The sequence below is a fragment of the Musca autumnalis genome, unplaced genomic scaffold (genome assembly GCF_047663935.1).
Source record: "Musca autumnalis isolate F117 unplaced genomic scaffold, ASM4766393v1 scaffold_3, whole genome shotgun sequence".
Classification (NCBI taxonomy): Eukaryota; Metazoa; Arthropoda; class Insecta; order Diptera; family Muscidae; genus Musca; species Musca autumnalis.
Genome location: NW_027411866.1, coordinates 127,441,548 through 127,463,097, shown reverse-complemented (window position 1 = coordinate 127,463,097; position 21,550 = coordinate 127,441,548). Strand labels below are relative to the sequence as shown.

At 33.2% G+C, this 21,550-nt stretch overlaps 1 protein-coding gene across 19 annotated transcripts in view; it reads right to left on the bottom strand.

The window, feature by feature from the left end:
• Positions 1 to 21,052, bottom strand: part of LOC141399667 (high mobility group protein DSP1-like) — an 87,683-nt gene extending 66,631 nt beyond the window's left edge. For 4 of the 19 annotated variants that reach the window (XM_073978811.1, XM_073978830.1, XM_073978815.1 and 1 more), the window contains exons 1-2: positions 20,086 to 20,792; positions 19,269 to 19,795 (exon numbers count right to left, since the gene is read on the bottom strand). In XM_073978811.1, coding sequence (XP_073834912.1) covers positions 19,269 to 19,292 — 24 coding nt within the window. In that variant the 5' untranslated portion in view covers positions 19,293 to 19,795; positions 20,086 to 20,792. Of the gene's footprint in view, positions 1 to 5,638; positions 5,725 to 19,268; positions 19,796 to 20,011 lie in introns of those variants that run through there. The other 15 variants (XM_073978810.1, XM_073978831.1, XM_073978814.1 and 12 more) reach the window with 12 other exon arrangements.
• Positions 21,053 to 21,550: the final 498 nt, after the last annotated feature.

Below are 21,550 nucleotides of genomic sequence, written 5' to 3'. Positions count from 1 at the left end.
TTTAGTTGACGTCTCTACATGCAATGGATTTACATCGACTGTTTTTACTAAATCTAATTACAATGTAAACCTACTATTTTACTCGTTTATAAATGCTACCCTCCTTCTCTGACTCTTCATTGCAATTAAGCGGATTTGCTTGTAAAAATGTCAATTTGTAGCCTTTTTATTGCTATTTGGATATGCGCAATGCAAAACACCTGGTTATTTTTTGTTGTTGTTACCGACATTTAAACAACACCAATAACACGCATAAAGCAAAAAAGTCAATATTATTTACGAAGACGACGGCATTTCTATGCACACCACAATGCAGGCAGGCGAGGCAGCACACATTGGCTTTGTTCCTTTACTTTTTTAATGGTAAAAGAGAAAACTGTCAAAATTGTTCTCTCATGACCCGTTTTTACCAGAAAAGTAAAGGAACGGAAAAATGGTAGATCTGGTAACAATGTCAAAAAGAAACATAAAAATTCTTTTATTTCACTGTTTTTAATTTTGTTTTGTCAGTGTTCGCTTTTTTCTTTTATTTTTGTTCATTTTTTTCTTCATTGTCAAATGTCGAAAAATCAGCTGTATGTATCATTTTTTACCCGAAGAAAATTGTCTGGTAGCCTTTGGTAAAAGAGAAACCCATTTTTGTTCTCACTCTCTTAAAAATTGTTTTCAGTTTCACTACTTTTTGGGTTTAAGGTACTGGTGTGCACGGCCATCCACTGGTGGATACTTTAAAAAAATGCTCTTAATTTAATTAATTCTAGAACTCTTGGGCGTTTAAGTATTTTTTGTAATTATTCTTTAATAATTCATTTCTACAACGATTTTAGACAACATAAATGGTTAAAAATGTTGAAATATGTAATGAAACAACAAGAAAAATTAAATATTAATTCTCTCTTAAATTTTCTCTTTTCCTATTTTGCTCACCATTGGTTTAAGGAACGCTTTTAAGGTTAAATAAAAATTGTAAGAAATGGTAAAAATGGTAAGTAAAGGAACACAACTATTGTCGTCATCGTCAGCTATTATTTTAGTAGTCATCGGACCAATACACACAATTTGTTTCTGTTGCGTTTTTTTATGGGCATGAGTCAAACAGCAAAACAGAAACGCCGATTATCATCCATTCATTCATTCAAATTATGCCAGCAAACAAGTGCAAATGGCAAAAAGCTAGCCAGCTTGGCGCACAGATTATTGGTTTTGGCATTTGCAGGCTTAGTGTGAATTAACAGAATTAACAACAAAGAATGAAAAATAATAATCCAATAAATTAAACATTGTGGTGCATGTTTAGACGTGTGTGTACAAAAATGCACATGATTTTTTCGGATTTTTAACTAATTTTTAATCTTCTAATAATTCCTTATCCTGTCTCTGTGCATCAGAGCAGCCAGCAAGCATTCATTATTGCATTGAGGAAACCTTTTATGGCCTTTAAAATGAAATTTGGCAACGTAGCCTTAAAAATTTTATTCTATATATTGAGCCTGATTTATAGTATATGGTTTTTTGTTGGTATTTTCATCGTGTTTTTCTATATAAAATTGAAAACCGGTTTTCTACTCCTTCCCCCTTTTTTTGAATGTAGATAGAGCATGAAAATCATGGGGGAAAAGGGACAACGACGGCGGTGTATTTATTTTTGTTTGTATTTGTCATATACGAGTTGATTGTGTACATAACGGCGGAACCGAGAGAGAAATATATTACTCAGAGAGCGAGGCATTTTTAAGGGGAAATGTGGCGTTATATACATCAGAGAGTGAACGTACGAGTTGAGGGTAAACATATCTCTCTCTCTCTGCATGATTTACTTCCGACCGAGCTGTATGTATCTTTTTCAGGGTTTTGTGTACATTTTAAGGGTTACTTTAACGATGATTTTTTTATTTCGATGTTTAGATTTTTTCTTTTTAATTTATTGTACAAGAATGAAAAACCTGCTTGAAATGAAGGAATGACAAATAAAATAAGGATTTAAGTTCCATTTGTTGTTCTCATAGGCCATTGTTGCCTGTTTCATAATCATTGTCGCGTAAGAAGGGCATGTGCATATGTTATAAAATTGAATGTGGGAGGGTGGGGGCATATAGGGATATATGCAACAGGTTTGTTTCCTGATATCCATTTTGCTGGTGTTGTATTCGTCAATTTTATTATCTGTTTATTTGTATATTATATTAAAATACAACATTAGTCGTCTACCTAGTAAGAAGGAGGATGATATGAAGAGAAGAAAGGTAGGCAGAGGATGTCATTCACAGCGATTTCCTATTATTTTGTTGACATTTTTCTGCCACTCTCTCTCTGTAGGTACCACACATAGTTGTAATTTGTTGTTTGGTTTGTTGGGGACGGCGCCGCCGCCGCCTTCAACAACATCAAAGGTTTTTTTTGGTATTATTGGATCTTTGCATGAAATTAAATGAATTACTAAAAAATCTGTGTATGCTGTTATGGATGAATGTGAATATGAGTAGAGTTTAGTGAGTGGTGACACAGTCTTACTTATCGTACATGACAGAAATTATATTTTTTCTTTAATCAGTTATAATCTGGTAGTTGAAGTGTTCAGATGTTTTCTCGTTTTTCCTTCAAATGTGATGGAATTTTTCCTAATTAATGGAAGAATGTGAGATTTTGCAAGAGGGATTGAATAAGCGTCATCATTCGTTTAGTGAGGTTATAGGGGAAAATTTGAAATCGTGAAAGTAACATATTGGGGGTTATATTATGAATGAAATTTCCCCGTGAGTTTTGTCTTTCCGCCGTTGAAACTTAAGGGAAAAAGTGAAAAAATTCACGGGGAATTGCCGTTCATGATAACCCCCATTGTTTTTATCAAAATGTCTCTGTTCAAATTTGATTTTGATGATTGCACGGTTTTAACAAAAATTTAATTAGTAAAAATTCAACATTTATTCACAGGCTACTTATATTCAATGATTGGGGATCCCACAGACCAAAGGCCTTTTTGAGGCCTCAGTGATTGTTGCGTTTTTTAAACTTCAGACAAAAAAAAAATAATGACGAAACACAACAAATGGAACTTCCAATTGTTACAAAATCGAATGTCTTTTATTCGAGATCCGATTTTTGACGTTACCGACCAATTTCTGCTGGTATTACCTACAAAAATCGGTAAAATTAAAACGCAAAATTATGAGTAAAAAAAAAATTGAAATAGAAGTTGACAACACATGCGGTATAGGTAGAGGTTATTTCGGACGGTAACTTTCTAAAATGTTGTTAATTGCCGAAATTATTATACCTATTATATATTATGGGTTAGAGAATCGTACTACTCAAACGTTTCGTGGTGTAACGCCGTCATGCTTATATTATTAGAGCTTTTTGTAAGGTGAACCTTCTTTATGACGATTTATTTGACGTAAACGCAATAGAACTGACATTTGAAATCCAGTGGATTGAGTTATACCGTAGACATACGGCAGCGTTAATTTGCATTAACTACCTTAATTCAATTAATTCGTGCATTATTCACATTCTTAATGCACATAATCAATATGGCAATACCGTAAAAGAGAACCCATATTCATATGAGGGAAAGAGCATATCCATGCTCCGAGACACAAGGAAAACAGAAAATTACTGTGCAAACAACAACAAAACAGCAATCAGCTGTTTCTGTTGCAGAAACTGTCGTCTGTCAAGGTAAAATTATATGCAGATCCTATGTAAACATACTATTAGGCCGCTTCATCGAGTGAAAAAGTTGGCAATATTGTGCATTGTCACATTGCACATTAAGCGGCGTGGTCACATGGCAAACTAATACCCCGTTTAGACTATGCTTGGTTTAGCAAATCCAATAAATTTACGTTGTCATTTTCATACAATAAATGCCAAATAACTTAATCATCGTATAAGTACATATCGTCACCTTAAATGCACGAAGTCGTATCTCCAAAAAAGTCAAATATTACTTTGATTGAAACTAATACATAATACTAAAATACACGCTCTTGCAAAATTTCAAGCTTCTTCTTTAAAAAATTACGATCCTATTCAAGAAAAGGCATTACGGAAAATGTGAGAACATTGCAGATTTTGTTGTAATGATGGATCCCAAAACCAAGCGTTTCTTCGGTTTTGGTTTTATTACTTACTGCCATTCGTATATGATTGATAATATTCCATATACTCGCCTTAATAAGATTAACATTCCATAAAAAAGTAATTATTTTGTTAGTTACGACTTTTGGAATTTATGATAATGATATATGGTCTGTTCCAGAACCTGCATGAAGCTAATATTTTTACTACGATAACATTTTTTCCTTTATGTTATCGGAAAAAATAGTAAAAATTAGTAGATTCTTGCAGTTCTGGAACATACCAATAATAAACCAAGTTTAATAGTCCGTTTACATACAACTGGATTTAATAAATCCACTATGATTCAAATATCAATTCCATTGTAACTTATACATCTTCATAAAGAAGGTTAACACGGCATAAACCTCAAATGTAAATGACGTTTAACCGATTCTTTCGAGTTTTCTTGGATTTTCTGTATGGGGTTGTCAATTCCACTGCATATACGCCAAATAATTCGTCATCATAAATCCAGTGAATTCTATTTCAAGGATACGCTATGGAATTGACATTTGAGATCGAGTTTTTCATATGTCTTAACGTACTACAACCCAGTACACAAAATCCAAAAGTAATCAATTAGTTTGCCATGTGAGTAAAAATTGGCTAGTATTTTTGGAACTATGCGCCCACGATTTGGCGTAAAAGCAATAAATAAATAATTTTACGTGCATTGTCCGAATTCACCAGTAATCATTTTTCGGTAAAATAAGTTGTTTTTTTCTTCCGAAGGTCTCTTTAGGTGTTATATAGACAACACAAGGCCTCCATAAACCACACAAGACCCCTTGAGATCTTCTATAGACAACAGAAGACCTCTTGAGAAATTCTTTATACAACAGAAGGCCTTTTGAGGTCTTCTATCGACAACCAAATGCCTCTTGAGGTCTTATATAGAAAGACTTTTAGATGTTTTCTATCGACAACAAAATACCTCTTGATGTCTTCCATAGACAAGAGATAGGTGTTGAAAGCTGCTATAGACAACATAACTATAGCAGAAGTCAGAAGAAACATAGTAGTACAATGGTATGCACACCTGCCTTGCACTCTGAAACCCCGGCCCGATTCCTAGGACAGATAACATTAAATTTTCGGCGGTGGTAGACATGTGAAACTTCTCTACAAGTTGTGTCTCAAGACAACGCCGTTCGGACTCGGCGATAAAAAGTAGGTCACATATTATTGAGCTGTCATGAATCGGGGATCACTCATTAACATGAGAGAAACACCCAAGGTACATTGTTGAGCAAAAAATTTACCCCACACGTCCACATAACGTAGTGTAAAAAAGTACATACATCCTATTTCCTTCAAAATGATGTAAATAAACAATAAAAGATCACGAAACATACTTATCTACACTATTTTATGAAAACATTGAACATAAACATAGTAAAAATAATAACAACACATGAATGGTGTTTTTTCCCGCCATATTTTAATTAGCCCGCTAGTCTATTTGTTTTGGTTTTTTTTGTTGTTTTCTTTCTTTAGTTTATAAACAATAATTTACCGCTATTGTATTTTTTCAATGTCTCGTCGTCTCTGCAGCTGAGAGTTGTTGTTTTGTGCAATCTGAATGATTAACGAAAAAAGCGCGCCAACTTTCCATCCATTTTAATATTATAGGTTGTTTAGTCTTTTTTTTGCTTTGTTTATAAACAAGTTTTTTCTCTATATTGGGGCTTGCATAGTATACAAACGGCAACACTGTTTTTACAGAGAGAATAAGCGACAAAGCATATACGAGAAAAAAAACTGAGAGGCATTTCTCTCAATAAACATGTTTTCGTTATTATATAAATGAGGGAGTGAGAGAGACATATATGAAGAGTGAGAACACCATATAAACAACAACTCTCAAAACCTGTCTCGTCAATCTGGCAATTTTTGCGTGGATACTGTATCTCACTCTCATTCTCTTAATGATTTTGGTGATGTCAACTGTTACAAATTCTACAAAGCGCACATAATATAATTCTAAATTAGTGTTAACTTGAAACGTTTTTATGTAGAAATATAAGGGCTGTTCGATAACTTCGTAAGTAAAAAGTATTTGCAAGTACTTGCAACTACTCATTTCTCTTTTACTGAACAAGTTTGTTATCGAACAGCATTTTGTAAAAATTTGTACAAACTTTTGGGTTTTTGAACTGACCTATAATTAGAAAAAGACATTTAATTAAAACTTCTTCTTAATTGGAAGATAGTAAATTCACTACACACCACTCGGATCCTTTTGTTCCATTGTGATCATCCAGAAACTAAGGAAGGAAGTAAGAGGCGATAAGAAATCGGTCAATACAAGATCTTTCTGATGTTATTGATGGTAAGGGGTTCCATGTTTAAATAAAACGTGAAACTTGGGGGAAAGTGAACACTTAGGATGTCATGCCGCTTGCGCAAAATCATTACCCTAATGGCTGATTGCTTCTATAGACAACAGCAGTAGTCATGGTAGAACAAACAAGGTAAAGTAAATACTACCAAAAATACACATCAACAACAACTACATAGAAAATAGTTTTTGTTTGTAACCCTGGAAGATTGTTCGCTCAGATTAACGTTCTGTGACTCCCAACGGCGATCATTGGATGATTGTTTACATTTGTTTTCTTAGATTTAGATAGAATAACAGAATACTCTTCTGGAAGACCAACAGATGATTGTCACTGACATTTTTGTTTTGGTTGTATATAATTCTCATATACACTTTCGACAGAACTTTGATATAAATGTCACGCATTATATTATGAGAATTAGAGTTGGGTAATCTAGTTCCTTGTACTAGTTACAAAACGTATGAGTAACATCATGAAATATAACGTGTGATAGTAAGTATACGCAGTATGTTCAAAGAAAAAATGTGGGCCATTGGAACTGACAAGTGAACTATATAGTTCCATATAGTTCCTTTGGCACAACTCTAATGAGAATTGACAAACACAACGCATGCCCAGGATTTGCCAAATTTAACTAGAAAGACAACAAAGTGAATGAGGAAGCAGTATAACTAACCACCAACAACATAAGGAATAATTAAAAATCATAACAAGGCAGAAAAGAAAACAAAAGGGGGGTAATAAAACTCAAAGAATAATAATTCTATTCTTTTGTACTTTATATTTTAATCTTCTAAAGATCTTCCAGATGCATGGTAGAACAAATATAAGGTAAAGTTAATACTACAACAAATACAACTCGAACAACAACCACAAAGGAATTTGTTTTTGTTTGTAACGTTACTGCCAGTTGTATTTGTAAACAAAACAATGAAATGTCTATAAATTATTGGAATTTAAAAAACTAATAATTTTTCACATTTGGTTCAATATTTTGGAAAACATGAATGAAAATTCGTTACATTTTCAATTTTTATGTTTCCACATCATTCCACTAAATGCATAAATTCTCGCAGAAAGTAGAATTCTCGCAGAAAAGTTTGGGGTCGCTGGAAATTCATAGAAAAAGGAGAAGCTGTTTCAATGTTTTGTTTTAGAAATCAAAGAAGCACATGTTTATTAGGGCTTTATTTTTTTAAATTTTAACAAAATAACTCACACATTAACAACCGTTGTATCGCCTCTACAAGCGGGGATTTACTGCGCGGCTTATCGTTCGAACTTAGAGGAGGTTACATATCATTGATATGAAGAAGTCTTTCTGGGAAATGGTTTTTTCCGAATGATATATTTTTTTTCTCAAAAAATATATGTCCCTAATGTATATCGGAATAGAAATAAATGTATAAAATGTCATAAGAAATTTGACACTAACGTTACAACCCAGTTCAGTCAGCTGTGTATTGCTGCTACCTTTTCTTATTCTACCATGTTCCAGATGTTTAATTTGTGATTCTTCCTCGGGATTCGCTTCCCGGACACAGTTACTTTATGTTGGGAATTTGCAGAAGACATTTAGGTGCGCTCTTCCGCGATTGAATTGATCATCCCCGCGAATCCCAGATTATCGTTAAGCGATCGAAAATTTTCAAAAATGTTGGCAGGGAATGTTATTGTCTCCGGTATACTTATGTAAACAAAAGGAAATGTCCACATTGAGTTGTTTTTGAAATCAAAAGGCACATGTTATTAGGGCTTTATTTTTTCAAATTTAACAAAATACCACACATATAAACAAATGTTGTACCGCCTCTGTTGTGGTTTTAGTGTGCGGCACGTCGTTCGGACTTGGATAAGGTTACATATCCTTGATATATAATGTCGTACGGAATTTGACACTAACATTACAGCCCAGTTCAGTCGACTGGGTATTGTTGTTACCTTACTGCTATGCCTAAATACGACCGTATTCCAAAAACGTATGAGGTGAAAAAAGTAGAACACATGTGCTTTGTTCCAGAACCTGCAAGAAGCTACTACTTTTTACTACGATAACATTTTTTCCTTTATGTTATCGAATAAAATAGTAAAAATTAGTAGATTCTTGCAGTACTGGAACAGACCAATGTATTCTTATGAGAACTACCGAAATACGTCGAGCGTACACTTTTTTAAGTTGAACATTTCCAACTTTGACAGAACGTACGATATGTTTATTGTATGTATGTGTTTTGTATTTTGAAAACAAAAGCCCAACAAAACATGAAATACAATTTATTGCAAATGAAAAATGTTTGTTTTACGAATGAAAACATTTAATAAAGTTTCTGTCGCGGTTTTTGTGTTTTTAATGGGATTTCGGATTCAACGTATTTGGGTAATACGGACGCTCAGAGAGGGTTGTGTGGTAGGTAGGTGAATATTTTTTGTACGTCACGACTTAAATTAGGTATAGCTGTTATATTGTTCTACCATGAGCAGGCCTCTATAGGCAACAGAAAACCTCTAGAGAATTTCTATAAAGAACAGAAGATCTCTTGAGGTCTTCTATACAAAACAGAAGATTCTCGAAGTCTTTTATAGACAACAAAACACTTAAGATTTTCTATAGACGACAGAAGGTCTCCTATAGACAACAAAAAGGCCTCTATAGGCAACAGAAGACTTATGAGGTCCTTTATAGACAACACAAGTCTTCTTGAGGTCTTCTATAAACAACCAAAGATCTGAATTTTTCCATAGACAACAGAACACTTCTTGAGGTCTCATATGGACAACAAAATGACTCTTTAGCCCTCCATAGACAACAGAAGACCTACTGAGGTCTTCTATAGACAAAAGAAAACCTCTTGAGATTTTCTATAGACGACAGAAGGGTCCTATAGACAACAAAAGGGCCTCTATAGGCAACAGAAGACTCAAGAGGTCTTTTAAACACAACTCCTAAGTTTTTTCCATATACAACAAAAGACCTCATGAAGTCTCATATAGACAACAAAAGTATTCTTCAGGCCTCCATAGACAACAGAAGACCTATTGAGGTCTTCTATAGACAACCAAAAAGATTCTTTAGATCTTCTATAGACAATACAAGGCCTCTGTAGACAACAGAAGACCTCTTGAGGTCTTTTGGTCTTTTGACACAATGCACCTTTTTTCATAATGCCATAAGTCATTGCCTCTTTAATCAAAGAACGTTGAAATTGCTAGACTTGTTAACTGTGATCCATGCCTAGCGAGTTTATCTGCTTTCACGGTTCCCATGTCCCAATGTCCTGGAAACGATAACATACTCAGAAAGTATATGTTAGAGTTTCCAATGTTGTTTTCCACTCAAGGACGGCCTTAGATTTGGTGTCTTTAAGAGCCGCTTGACTATCCACAAAGATACGTCAACGGTTCAGTGACTCAGCATCCAGACTTTCTATCTATTCTGCATCGTTCCTGATCGCGAAGATCTTAGCTTGAAATACACTACAGTCGTTGTCCAACTTGTATGAGTGTTCAAGATCTAACCTTTCTCAAAAGACGCCCCATACCTTCTTCCATCTTGGAGCCGACTGTCCATGGAACTTCGGTTCCAGTCATCTCTACTTGGGATCTTATAATCTGACGACAGATAACCATTTTCACCAATACATTCATAATTTTCTTTATACATATTTAAGAATTTATAAATGTATTTGTAAAAGAGGTTTGTATTTTTGCTATTGTCTTGCTAATACTGGTATTTGTAAACGTAGGGTTAAGGACACATCAATGCCCATAGATTTCTTCTAGGTATCCTTAAGTACAGTACACATTGTCAGTTTTGAATGACGATGTTTTGCAATTATCGATAACTGTCCAACCGTCCAGCAACCACAAAATATTTTGTGGTTGCATGATGAATGACAAAACTGAAGGGCCACACTAGCAAGCAACAACAAAGTTGTCATTTAAAACTGACAATGTGTACCCAGCTTTATGCTTGGTTTACATTCGGCATCGTTTCGTGCTTCGTAATTTCAGGCAAATCTGTTTTTGCCTAAAAAACTACCAAAAATTGCAACACTTTTCAGGTATCACAATAAACAAGGTAGTTGGCGAATTGCTGCAACACAAATATCAAAATTTTTAAATAAAGTAAAAAAATTAAATTGCTTTGTTACAATATTAATTTTTCATTGTATTCCTGTACTTTTTTCGTGGTAACATTAAACGCATTTTACACTTGCACTTAAAATATGTGTTTTGGAAGTTTACGTCATTTATTTGACAGATATTATATGGAATTAACAATATACATAAAAGATGCATGTTTTGTAAAACAAGTTAAATGTAAAATGCATTTTAGCAAATGAGCGAAATGTCAAATGATACTTTCCTATACAAATTCGTTCAAACAGTGCGGGAACGGAAAAATGGCAGAATTTGCAAAAACTCTAGCAGAAATGTCAAAATCAACGAATCAGGTAATCAGATGACAGTAAGCAGATAATTTTATTCTGCTCCATTTTTGTTTAAAGATAAGTGCGAGTATATTACGGGAACGCGTTTCTGGAACAAAACGAGACAAAAATAGTGCATGTAGTATTAGTTTGCGTGTTCTGGAACACAACTTTATGACTGTTCCAGAACCTGCAATTTTTCCTTTAGGTTATCGAAAAAATAGTACAAATTTGTAGATTCTTGGAGTTCTGTAGAGGAATTCTGTAACTCATTTTTTGAGTTACCGACAAAAATCGGTAAAATTTGCAAAAACTTGTTTTGAAAATTCATGTTCGATCAGCTGCACATATGCATCTACCTTGATTATTGGATATGTTTGAAATCAACAAAAAATAAGTGTAAACAACGGGTGTATTCAGGATTTCGTGAAATCCAGTGGATTTCGGAGCACAAGTATAAACCAGCTTTTACATGCCAAATACATTCGGTCCGTTGAGTGTCGTAGGAAATTGTAGGAGGTGTCCGGTTAGAGGTTTGAGCCAATGTACATTTTCAGACAAAAAAAAATCAATTTTTCGAGTTTATTTCTTTAAATATTTTCTCCATGCTCTTATCAAAAACTTTGCTACAGAGGATAAAACAATATTCGTAATGGTTTCACTGATATAACCCAAATTTGCTCAAAAAAAGTCAATGCGTGGTAGAGCTAGCAAAATATCGATATTCCCAACATAAAGTGCAGTACACATTGTCAGTTTTGAATGACGATTTTTTTGAAATTATCGATAACTGTCCAACCGTCCATCAACCACAAAATATTTTGTGGTTGCATGATGAATGACAAAATTTAACGGTCACACTAGCAAGCAACAACAAAACTGTCATTCAAAACTGATAATGTGTACCCAGCTTTAAGAGCAGTACACATCGTCAGTTTTGAATGTCGATATTTCGCAGTTAACGATAACTGTCCAACCGTCCATCAACCACAAAATATTTTGTGGTTGCATGATGAATGACAAAAATTAACGGCCACACTAGCAAGCAACAACAAAGCTGTCATTCAAAACTGACAATGTGTACCCAGCTTTAGATATTTAGATATTTAGAAAAAATCGATTACTATCGATATCAATTGTTAATTTGTCATCACCATTGATATGGAAATGACAATGCCGGAAATATCTCTGCTTTTGTTGACATTTTGTACAAGTATTCACAGAAATATAAATAATAAAAATACATTTTACTTTTCCGAAAAATTTGTACGTGTGAGTAGGGACTTACTTCCTCACATCCACCAAACTGAAATGCCGCGAAATTTCTATTTATTTTAATGAATTTTAGGTTACTTCAATGAATTTTAGGTCTACGGATAATAAATTTTTTTAAAAAAATCGATATTATCGAGTATGCCATCGATTTTTTGCCAGCTCTAATATTTAGCCATGTTTAGATGAAGTCATAAAACCTAACCTCCATCTGACAACACAAAACTCAACTAGGTGCTGTTTTACATTTAAACGATTTGTCTTACGATTTTTTGTCTACTCTTTGCTCATCTTCGTAAATTTCACATACAGGGTTGCATTTTTTTGTAACATGGTACCAAGTGTACATTTTGTTAAAAATTCTTAATGTAAAAAAAACGGTATTTTATAAAAATATGTTATAAAAATTTTAAAATTCTTATAAAAAATAATCATTTTATGCTTTAAATGATTTTTTATGCACAAATTTCATTGCAAAACTAAATTTTGTTTCAATTTCTCTTACTATGTTTTGCAACTCTGCCTAACAAGAATAACCACCACAAAGAGGAGACAAAAAATCGTAAGAAAAATCGTTTAAATGTAAAACAGCACTAGGTTTTTTTTTCGTTTGTGTCGGTGAAAGAGGTTTGTATGTTTGCTATTGTCTACCAAAAATTGTCCATTGTAAACGCAAGGTTTATGTACAATTTGCTCAATTCACGTATTTTTTCACATGTTTCATCTGTATTTCAATAAAACCTCGCGATTTTTTCAGCTAAATTGACAACATTGATTTGCCTTTTTTAAAATGGTGCCAAAATGAGAGAGACGCACACGAATATGGAAAAAGGGTGAGTAGGAGAGAGAATGGAAGCATGAGAGAGAGAGGAAAAGTGTGCCACCATATGCTTAACAAGACAATGTTATGTAAAAAACAACAATATGGTAAATTTGTCAAAACACAAAATTCTTCATTCGCTAACATATACAAATAAATTTGAAAATTTATAAGAAATAAATACAAGAACAACAAAACGACGACTCCTACAAAAAGCATGTGCTTTTTGTTCCAAGAAAAACTAATCACATTATTTTGCCAAAAAGAAAAGTATACTGGCAAAAGATAGATTAGGGTGGGGGAGTAAGAGGCATAGTGGACAATGCGGAGAAAGAGAACGTTTGTTTGTAAAAAAAGAGTGCAGTGCATGTGTACGTTTCATGTGTTCGTGTGCCATTTTGTCACTGCGTCGTAATATTGGCAAAATTTAACAACGAGCGGAGGCGACGACGGCGACGAATTGCAATAAAATCCATCCATGTCGCATATGGTGAAAAGATTACGCAATTTATCATTAGCTTAGGTTGATGGATTTGGTTTTAAAAAAAATATATACAATTTCTTGTTGTTTTGTTTTTTTTACGCGGCGGCATTATTGTTTATGGTTTAAGAATGAATCACTCACTTTTTTGTTTAGTAGAAAATGAAATAGTAATTAGAATGCACTTAAAAATGTGATTCGGCGGGATATCGTTGAACGTAGACACCATGCGTCGTTGTTACATTATGTTCGATCGTTGAATTTTATTGCTTGTTTGGGGATTTATTTGGTTATGAATGAGCCCCGTTTGTTTTGCATTCACACTCACCTTTTCTTAGAATGTGTCACATTTCTTTTAATTTGTTTATTATTATGTTTGGTTAATTAAACACGTGAGAACTTCTTTACAATATATAGTATAATTTTTTCAGGACTTTTTTTATAGATATTAATCAGAACATCGCGCTTATAAAGGTCAAAACTTAATATACTAAAGATCCAACAATTCAAAAATGCGTATAATAGGTATATGGCTATACAGGTTAATTAATAAAGGCAAAACATTTCTATTTAGTTGATCAAAATTTTTAAAAACTAACTTTCATCCATTTGTAACACTTTGAATTCATTTATTGTGCCCTTTCATTTCAATGTCATAAAAAAATGAGGACTCTCATACTGAATGTTAGAAATAAGCAAAATATAATAATTAATAAAACTCCGTGTAAACATAGCAAAAGTGTTTCTTTTATGGTGCGATTGTCGGTGTAAACGTATCTAAAGTGTTTACGTGTGTAAATTATAAAGCGGCCTAGCCACTTATCAAATTTTAATGTACTGTTTCTTTTATTTGCCCGTTTTAACTTGGTAAATTGTCAGAACATAATCAAAATGATCTCATAGAACCCGGCAGAGATAAATGTGAATAAAATACTGATACTGAGTGTCAAAGTTCAAAAAAAAAACCCTAAAAAATCTCAATTTAATTAAGTTCGTCATTCCGTTTTTAACTAATCGAAATAATCATTTTAGATTCCACAAAGTATATAGGTATATTATTGATCAGTAGTTGGATTCTCTAGGGCATTTTTTGGTTACCGACAAAAATCGGTCAAATTTAAACGCAAAAATAAATGAAAAGTTCAGATAAAAGTTGACATCACTGTTGCTATCGGTAGAACTTGGCGAGTACTTTTTATTGGTCGCTAACTTACGGAATAATACCGTTAATTACCGAAATTATAAGCATTTTTATTTTAACGACTTTTGTCGATAACCAAAAAAAATGCGTTAGAGATTCCCACTAGCTTGGCAGTCTACATCGATATGAAAATATCCGTCCGTCTGAGAAAACCACTTTCATCTAAATTAGAATTCAACATACAAACGATCACACCATGTCCATGGTTCGTGTAAACGTATCTAAAGTGTTTATTATAATTATAAAGCGGCCTGGTCATTCATCAAATTTGAAGGAAGTGTTCTCCAATTGTGTCGTTTTAACTTGGTATGATGTAAAAATGTAATCAAATTAATCTCGTAGAACCCGGCAGATATAAATGTGAATAAAATACTGATACTGAGTGTCAAAGTTCAATAAAAATGCTAAGGAAAACTCCATTTAATTAAGTGCGTCATTCCCTTTTTAACTAATCAATATAATCAGTTTAGATTCCACAAAGTATATATATTCGTGATCACCGTGACATACTACATCGATATGAAAATGTCCGTCCGCCAAAGGGTTGAAGCAGGTGAATGGCAAAAATTTATTGTAGGTCCCTACATAGATTCATGTGTTAGCATAGCATCGGCTTTATGGACTGGATGAAATTTCTACAATTGGTAAAAACTATGGAAACATATGTTCTAGATCACTAAATGAATGTTTTGCTTGGTTTACATTTACGAAATACACTCGATTTCAACTGTCAAATCCATAGGTTAAACGTCAAATGAAATCCAGATGAGATTTCATTTGTCGTTTGAGCTATGGAATTGACAGTTGAAATCGAGTGGATTTCGTAAATGTAAACTTAGCATTAGTCTTGTTAGGTCGCTGGAAAATCGATTCGAAGATTTATTTGAAAATTTTGGATTTTCCATCGCCTCGACATAGACCGAACGTGTGTTTAAAAAGCCTTTCAAATTGGTTCTAATTTGGGATTGTGTTTCCACCAAAAATATTTTTTCTATAAAACCACGTTTATGGTTTTGCCACCATTTAATGCAACGCCTCCATTTGATATTAGCTATTTTTTGTGTAGTACCTTTATTATTGTGCCATAATATGAATGAAATAAACGTTTATCCTTCAAACCGAATGCCATCACTCAACCAAATCTCAAAGAAAACACAATAATTGGTGTAAACATTGCATAAGTGCGTTTCTGAGTAGTTCGCACTAGAGCGGTTTCAAATGTCATGATATTAGGCATTTTCAGATCGAGTTCGACACTGGAGTAATGTCATGAAATTAGTATAGTGGGAAACTAGATTCAATAGCGCGTAACATAAAACTATCCTAGTGTTTCCAAGTCCACACTAGTGGAAGCTTCCAGGCGAACATTTTGACAAGGTTCTTCTACTGTGTATCAATCATAGCGTGTGCGCTACAAAGGTTACAATCACTTTTCAATAATAGGCGGGGGATTAAGGATCTCATCGCCAAACGGGAACACAATAAAATTTTTAGGTCGTTTCTGGTGAAAGAACGACAAATTCCAACTTAATTTTACCAGAAATGACGCAAAACTTTACTCAAACGTTTAAACCGTAAACACGTCCAATCCGCGCGTCATTTTTGATAAAAGAAAAAATCAATCTATCTTGCCCTTGCTCTTTTATTCTTTCAGTCTCGGGTCCACACTAGCGCGATTTGATTGAAATAACTCTAGTGAGGACCGGGACTTAGCAGAAATAAATAAATCCAGTAATATGTAAACGTAGTGTTATAATTGTTTTCAGAATTGAAGTGGCCAGGTCATTTTTCAAATTGGATAGACTAACTAAATAACTACAATGGCAAACAATATAAGAATATATTCATGGTTATAAAATTTCAAAATTTTGAAATTATGGATGTTGTAATGTAGTGCTGTGTCCATTTACGTAATTTATGTGTTAAGACCTCGGCACATACGATCCGTTGTGAGCCGTGTCAAAAACAACAGCCACATGAAAAATGTGTAAGTAATGCCAAGTTTGTTCTTGAAGTTTTCATGTGGTTGTTGTAACGCAGCACTCAACGGACCGTATGTGCCGAGGCTTTTAGTCTCTAGACCTTTAGAACTAGATCCTAGGCCTTTAAAACTAGATTTTTTACCACAATAATGTTTCAAAGTGTTACAAACGTCGGTAACAGAATAGTCAATTTAGTTCAATTATAGCGATTGTGATTTGTTGGATCTTTCCAAGGCATAAAAATACTTATATTTGAAAATTGAAAAAATATATTCATATATTAAAATGTAAAAAAATATATTATTTATACTTTAATTAGCTGAACTTTATGGTTGCACTTTGTTGCTTGGGTTTTCAATAAATAGTTGTATAGAAACGCGAATTTAAATATTACAATGCTATAAACTAAAATGTAATCAATCGTAATTTTCTGTATAATATGCCTTGGAATTTGCAATTTGTTTTTGTATAAAAATTGTCATTGATTTTTGTTTCTTTTATTATTGATATTTAATCAAATGTGGGGTTGAATCTTATAAATAAATGTGGTTTATAATATCTTCTAAATCAACGAAACTAAAATACCATTGCAAAATGGTATTTACCATATATAAAAATTCTTTCTCATTTTTCGGTTTGAATTTTTAAAGATGTTTTAAGCATGAATTGGTTGTACTTTTTCCTCTTGACTTATAAAACATTTACATCAGAGCTTTTTGTCGAGCTAAACTCCTTTATGAGAATTTTTTTTTCGTTAAATCCACTTGGTTTAACCAATTCAAATGCTATTATATTTGAGACAATATAAATATAATACATACACATTATTTGATGATAATCATATAATATTATGCTTTCATTAGAACTTTTTGCAAGATTAACTAACCTCCTATACAAGGTCTATTTAACAGATCACGTAATGATTGAAACCAATCAGCTGCCCGTTTTGCGTCACATTATTTCATTATGCACCTATATCAGTATTTATTTGACGTAAATTCAATGGAATTTAAGCCATGTTTACATTCGAGCTTTTAACCAATGGATTTGAAAATAGAAACCGACTGGATTTACTAAATGCAGTTATATATAGACGTACACTTTAAATCCATTGGATTTACTAAATCCAGTACATCGTGATTAAGGACTAAAGGCCTAGCTACATAAGTTGCCTTGCTTGCTTCTGATAAAAGAATAAAAACGAAAAGGGCAACCCAGTTCGAAATTTTCTCGGCCTTCTTTATTCTTTTATATTTATTATGTCAGAAATGCAGCAGAAAATCAAGGCAATCAGGCAAGGCTGCTTATGTACCCAGGCCTTAATGAATTTTAGGTTAAAGCTTTTTTAGACAATACATTTAAGCATGGTTTAGACTATACACTTATACGAAGGTTAAGGGCACTATCTCGATTTATTTGTTTAAAAAAAAAAATAAAGAAAAAAAAACCGCAGATGTAATCAATTAATTAGTTTGACATGTGACCAGGCCACTTCATTGATTAAAAAGGCGCCAATATTATACCCCGTTTGCACTTAACCGAATTTAATAAACCCACTGGATTTCAAATGTCAATTCCATAGCGCAAACGTCAAAAAAATCCTCATAAAGAAGGTTATCCCGGCAAAAAGCTCTAGTTTTATATGTGCCTGAAAGATGCTTTTTTGCAAAGATTCCCCTATTGTTTGATTTGATTCTTTACAATTTCCGCATTAACTACTAAACATATTAATTAGGCCATTTAGATATGAGTTCATTAGCAGGATTTAGCACATTATCAGGATTTATTTGCTAAATCCGACCATAATCTACTAGATTTCCCTTACAAAAACAGATCCTTGTATTGGGCCGATTTGTTTTAAATCCGGCATAAATCCTCGTATACAACTCTGTTTTTTGAAACATGTTGCTATAAAGTATAAAAAGTTGCAAAGATGCATCGGTGAATTGCTACAACAACAAAAATTTTAAATGTAAAAATTTGTAAACAAAAAAATAAATTAAATTTACTTTGATATACAAGGTTGATTTTAATCAACCAAGACTATTATTTACGATGTCTAAACGATAAAATAATTCATTACTTGCTCATTATATAGCATTAGTAAGTAGCATAATATTCAAAAATTTTCAATATTAAACAACAAATTTGAATTCAATTTACAACAACTTCTCTTCACGTTTCAAATTCTATCAAATGCGCTGATGCATCTACCTTGGTAATTGTGCTATGAACAAAAATCAGCTGATTGCCATTTAAATCCTCCAAAGGTATACATATCTAAATGCAATGAGAATTGTACTGGATTTATTAAATCTAGTTGTGAATTTATGGCTAGTCTAAATGAGCTATATCTTTCGTCACTGGCGTTGCCATATTGTTGGGTTATCTAACTAGAATTTGCAAACAAGAAAAAGATCACCACTGTTTGTTGTGGCGATGTAGTAAAACTCTGGCCAAAACCACTTTAAATTCGCAAAAAAAAAAAAAAAAAAAAAAAAAAAGATCACCACAAACCACATTTGTATTGTATGGGTATAGGAAAATGTAAACAAAAAATTGTATTACTTCGAAGAAACAAAAATCAATACAACATAATGAAAAATTCAACTCACCTGTATTTGATGAAAATGTTCCATGATGATGTTGGTTGTTTGAGAGGTATATTATTTAAAATAAATTTCTCTTATATTTGCTGCATGTACGCTGATGTAATGGTAACTGCTCTCACTCACTTGTCTTAAAAGATGATGATGACGCTGACGACGAACGGGTGGGTGGGGGGTAGGTTGAGTTAACTAACCCAAGAAATTCAATTCAATTGTTTTTTTTATTAAGGAAGGAAGGGGGGTTCTTTAATAACCGTTTAAGTTCAAGATTAAGAAACAATACTTGTTCCTTTTTTTTCATTTAAATTCACTTTTTGACTGGCGACTTCTTTTTTTTTGCTTGTTGATTCACCAACACACTTAATTTAAATTAGGTATTTTTAATGAAATTTTAGGCGCGCTTTTTCATCCAACAGTGTGGTGTCTTTTTGGCGGCTTGGTATACACGACGTTTGTAGAATTCAATATAAACAAAGCTTGCGTTGTGTAGCATATAATTACGTTTTCTGTTAGAAATCACTTATTATTTTTCACTAGAAAAGAAAACAAAAATACAAAATTTGTTAACACTGGGGGTACATTACACAAAAAGAACCAAAGTAATCAACAAGAGAAGAAAACACGCAGAAATGCACAAGAAATACAAAGAAAAAACGATCACAACAACAAGGGCACATAGTAGTGTTGATGGCAAGAAATGTCATCAAATCAAATTGCAATAATAAGAATTACACTAAACAACTCATTACAAGAGATTTCCGCGCGCTCCTCTCATTCACATTAACTTTTTTTCACTTTTAGTTTAATCGAGATTTCCCATTACTTTTCTTTTATTATTTGTTGTAGAGTTTTCATAGAAGAAAATCCTATCAGACTGGCAGGTTGACTGATGTTGTTATTGTTGTTGTGTTTGGTGATAATGGTAAAAGGCGGGGTTATTGGTTAGAGTTGAAAAGAATAAACATCAACAACATAAACCCTCTCCAATTGTAGTTGCCTTTAATTTAATAGACAACTTACTGCTATGACTTTACTGTACAATACTATATGAGGTACAATACACAACACTCGGCACCGCCGCCATATAGGAGACAGGAGTTAAAGCACGATACAACATGAAAAAAACAAAACAACAACAAATCTTCATCTTCTTTGTCGTCGTCATTCACAGTGTGGTGTGAATATTTGTTGTTGTTGCTGCTGGTTTCATATGGCAACACGATGTTGTATTGCCAGTTACTGATGTTGTGTTCGCTTTTAATTTTTCTCGTTTTGCCTTTAACTTTGCGTTGTTATATTTTTTGTGTATTTTTTTGCAATTGAAATTTGTATGGTATGGCTGGCTTTGCTGCTAATTCTTCTTCTTGTTGTGTTTTCTTTTTTCTGCTTCTTCTTCACTCTTTTTTGTATCACACACTGTGTTGTATATATTATAATGCTCTGTGTTCCGCAGTGTATATTTAAACAAAACCACTGTATGTTGTACGTACCAACAACGAACGAAGCTATATTGCCTTTACAAATGCTATTGAATTGAGTTTCTTTATGCCTTGACTTGTATAGCTGCCATTTGCCTTAAAAAAGAATGCTGCTGACATGTGTATGTGTGTGTGTATACATCGGGTTTGTTCGCATCCGTCATGCAAGTAAATAAAAATGAGCAGTGGGAGAGAGCAATAAAGAGTAAATTCTCTCATTCTCTTTTATTGCTATCTTCTTTTGTCGTGTGTATTTGATGGCCGCTGTCTCTTTCTTCGTTCCCGTTTTATATACGTAGTATTTTTCCAATTGACATTTATATATAGTTGTTTGTGTACCCAGAGTTTTGCAAATCATTGTCGCATGGGTTGCCGTAGTTAGAAATTTTTGGCAAACATTTCCCTAGTTTTTATATTAAAGTTAAAACGCCTGTAATGTTAATTTACATACAGTTAGTCAACTATATTATTGCAAACGATGAATTGTTAAACATTTTGATTTTTAATTAGAAATTACTACAAGAAATTCTTTCAATAATGTTGGGTTTTTTTGTACATTATCTGTTGATTTACCTGTTAATGACAACATCCAGCCAAAAAATGCAGACATCGGTCGCAAATTCCAAAAACAACGAGCAAAAAGTATAGGTACCTGGTTTTTGTGGTGTCAACTAAATAATTGCAAACTGAATGAATGTGCAATAAAATCGTAAGATTTTCCCAGCGATTTTTTTCAATTAAGGATTTTTATGGTATGTGGACATGTAAACCCATAATTTTTGATCATTATTGTTCTGTGTGTAACATCCA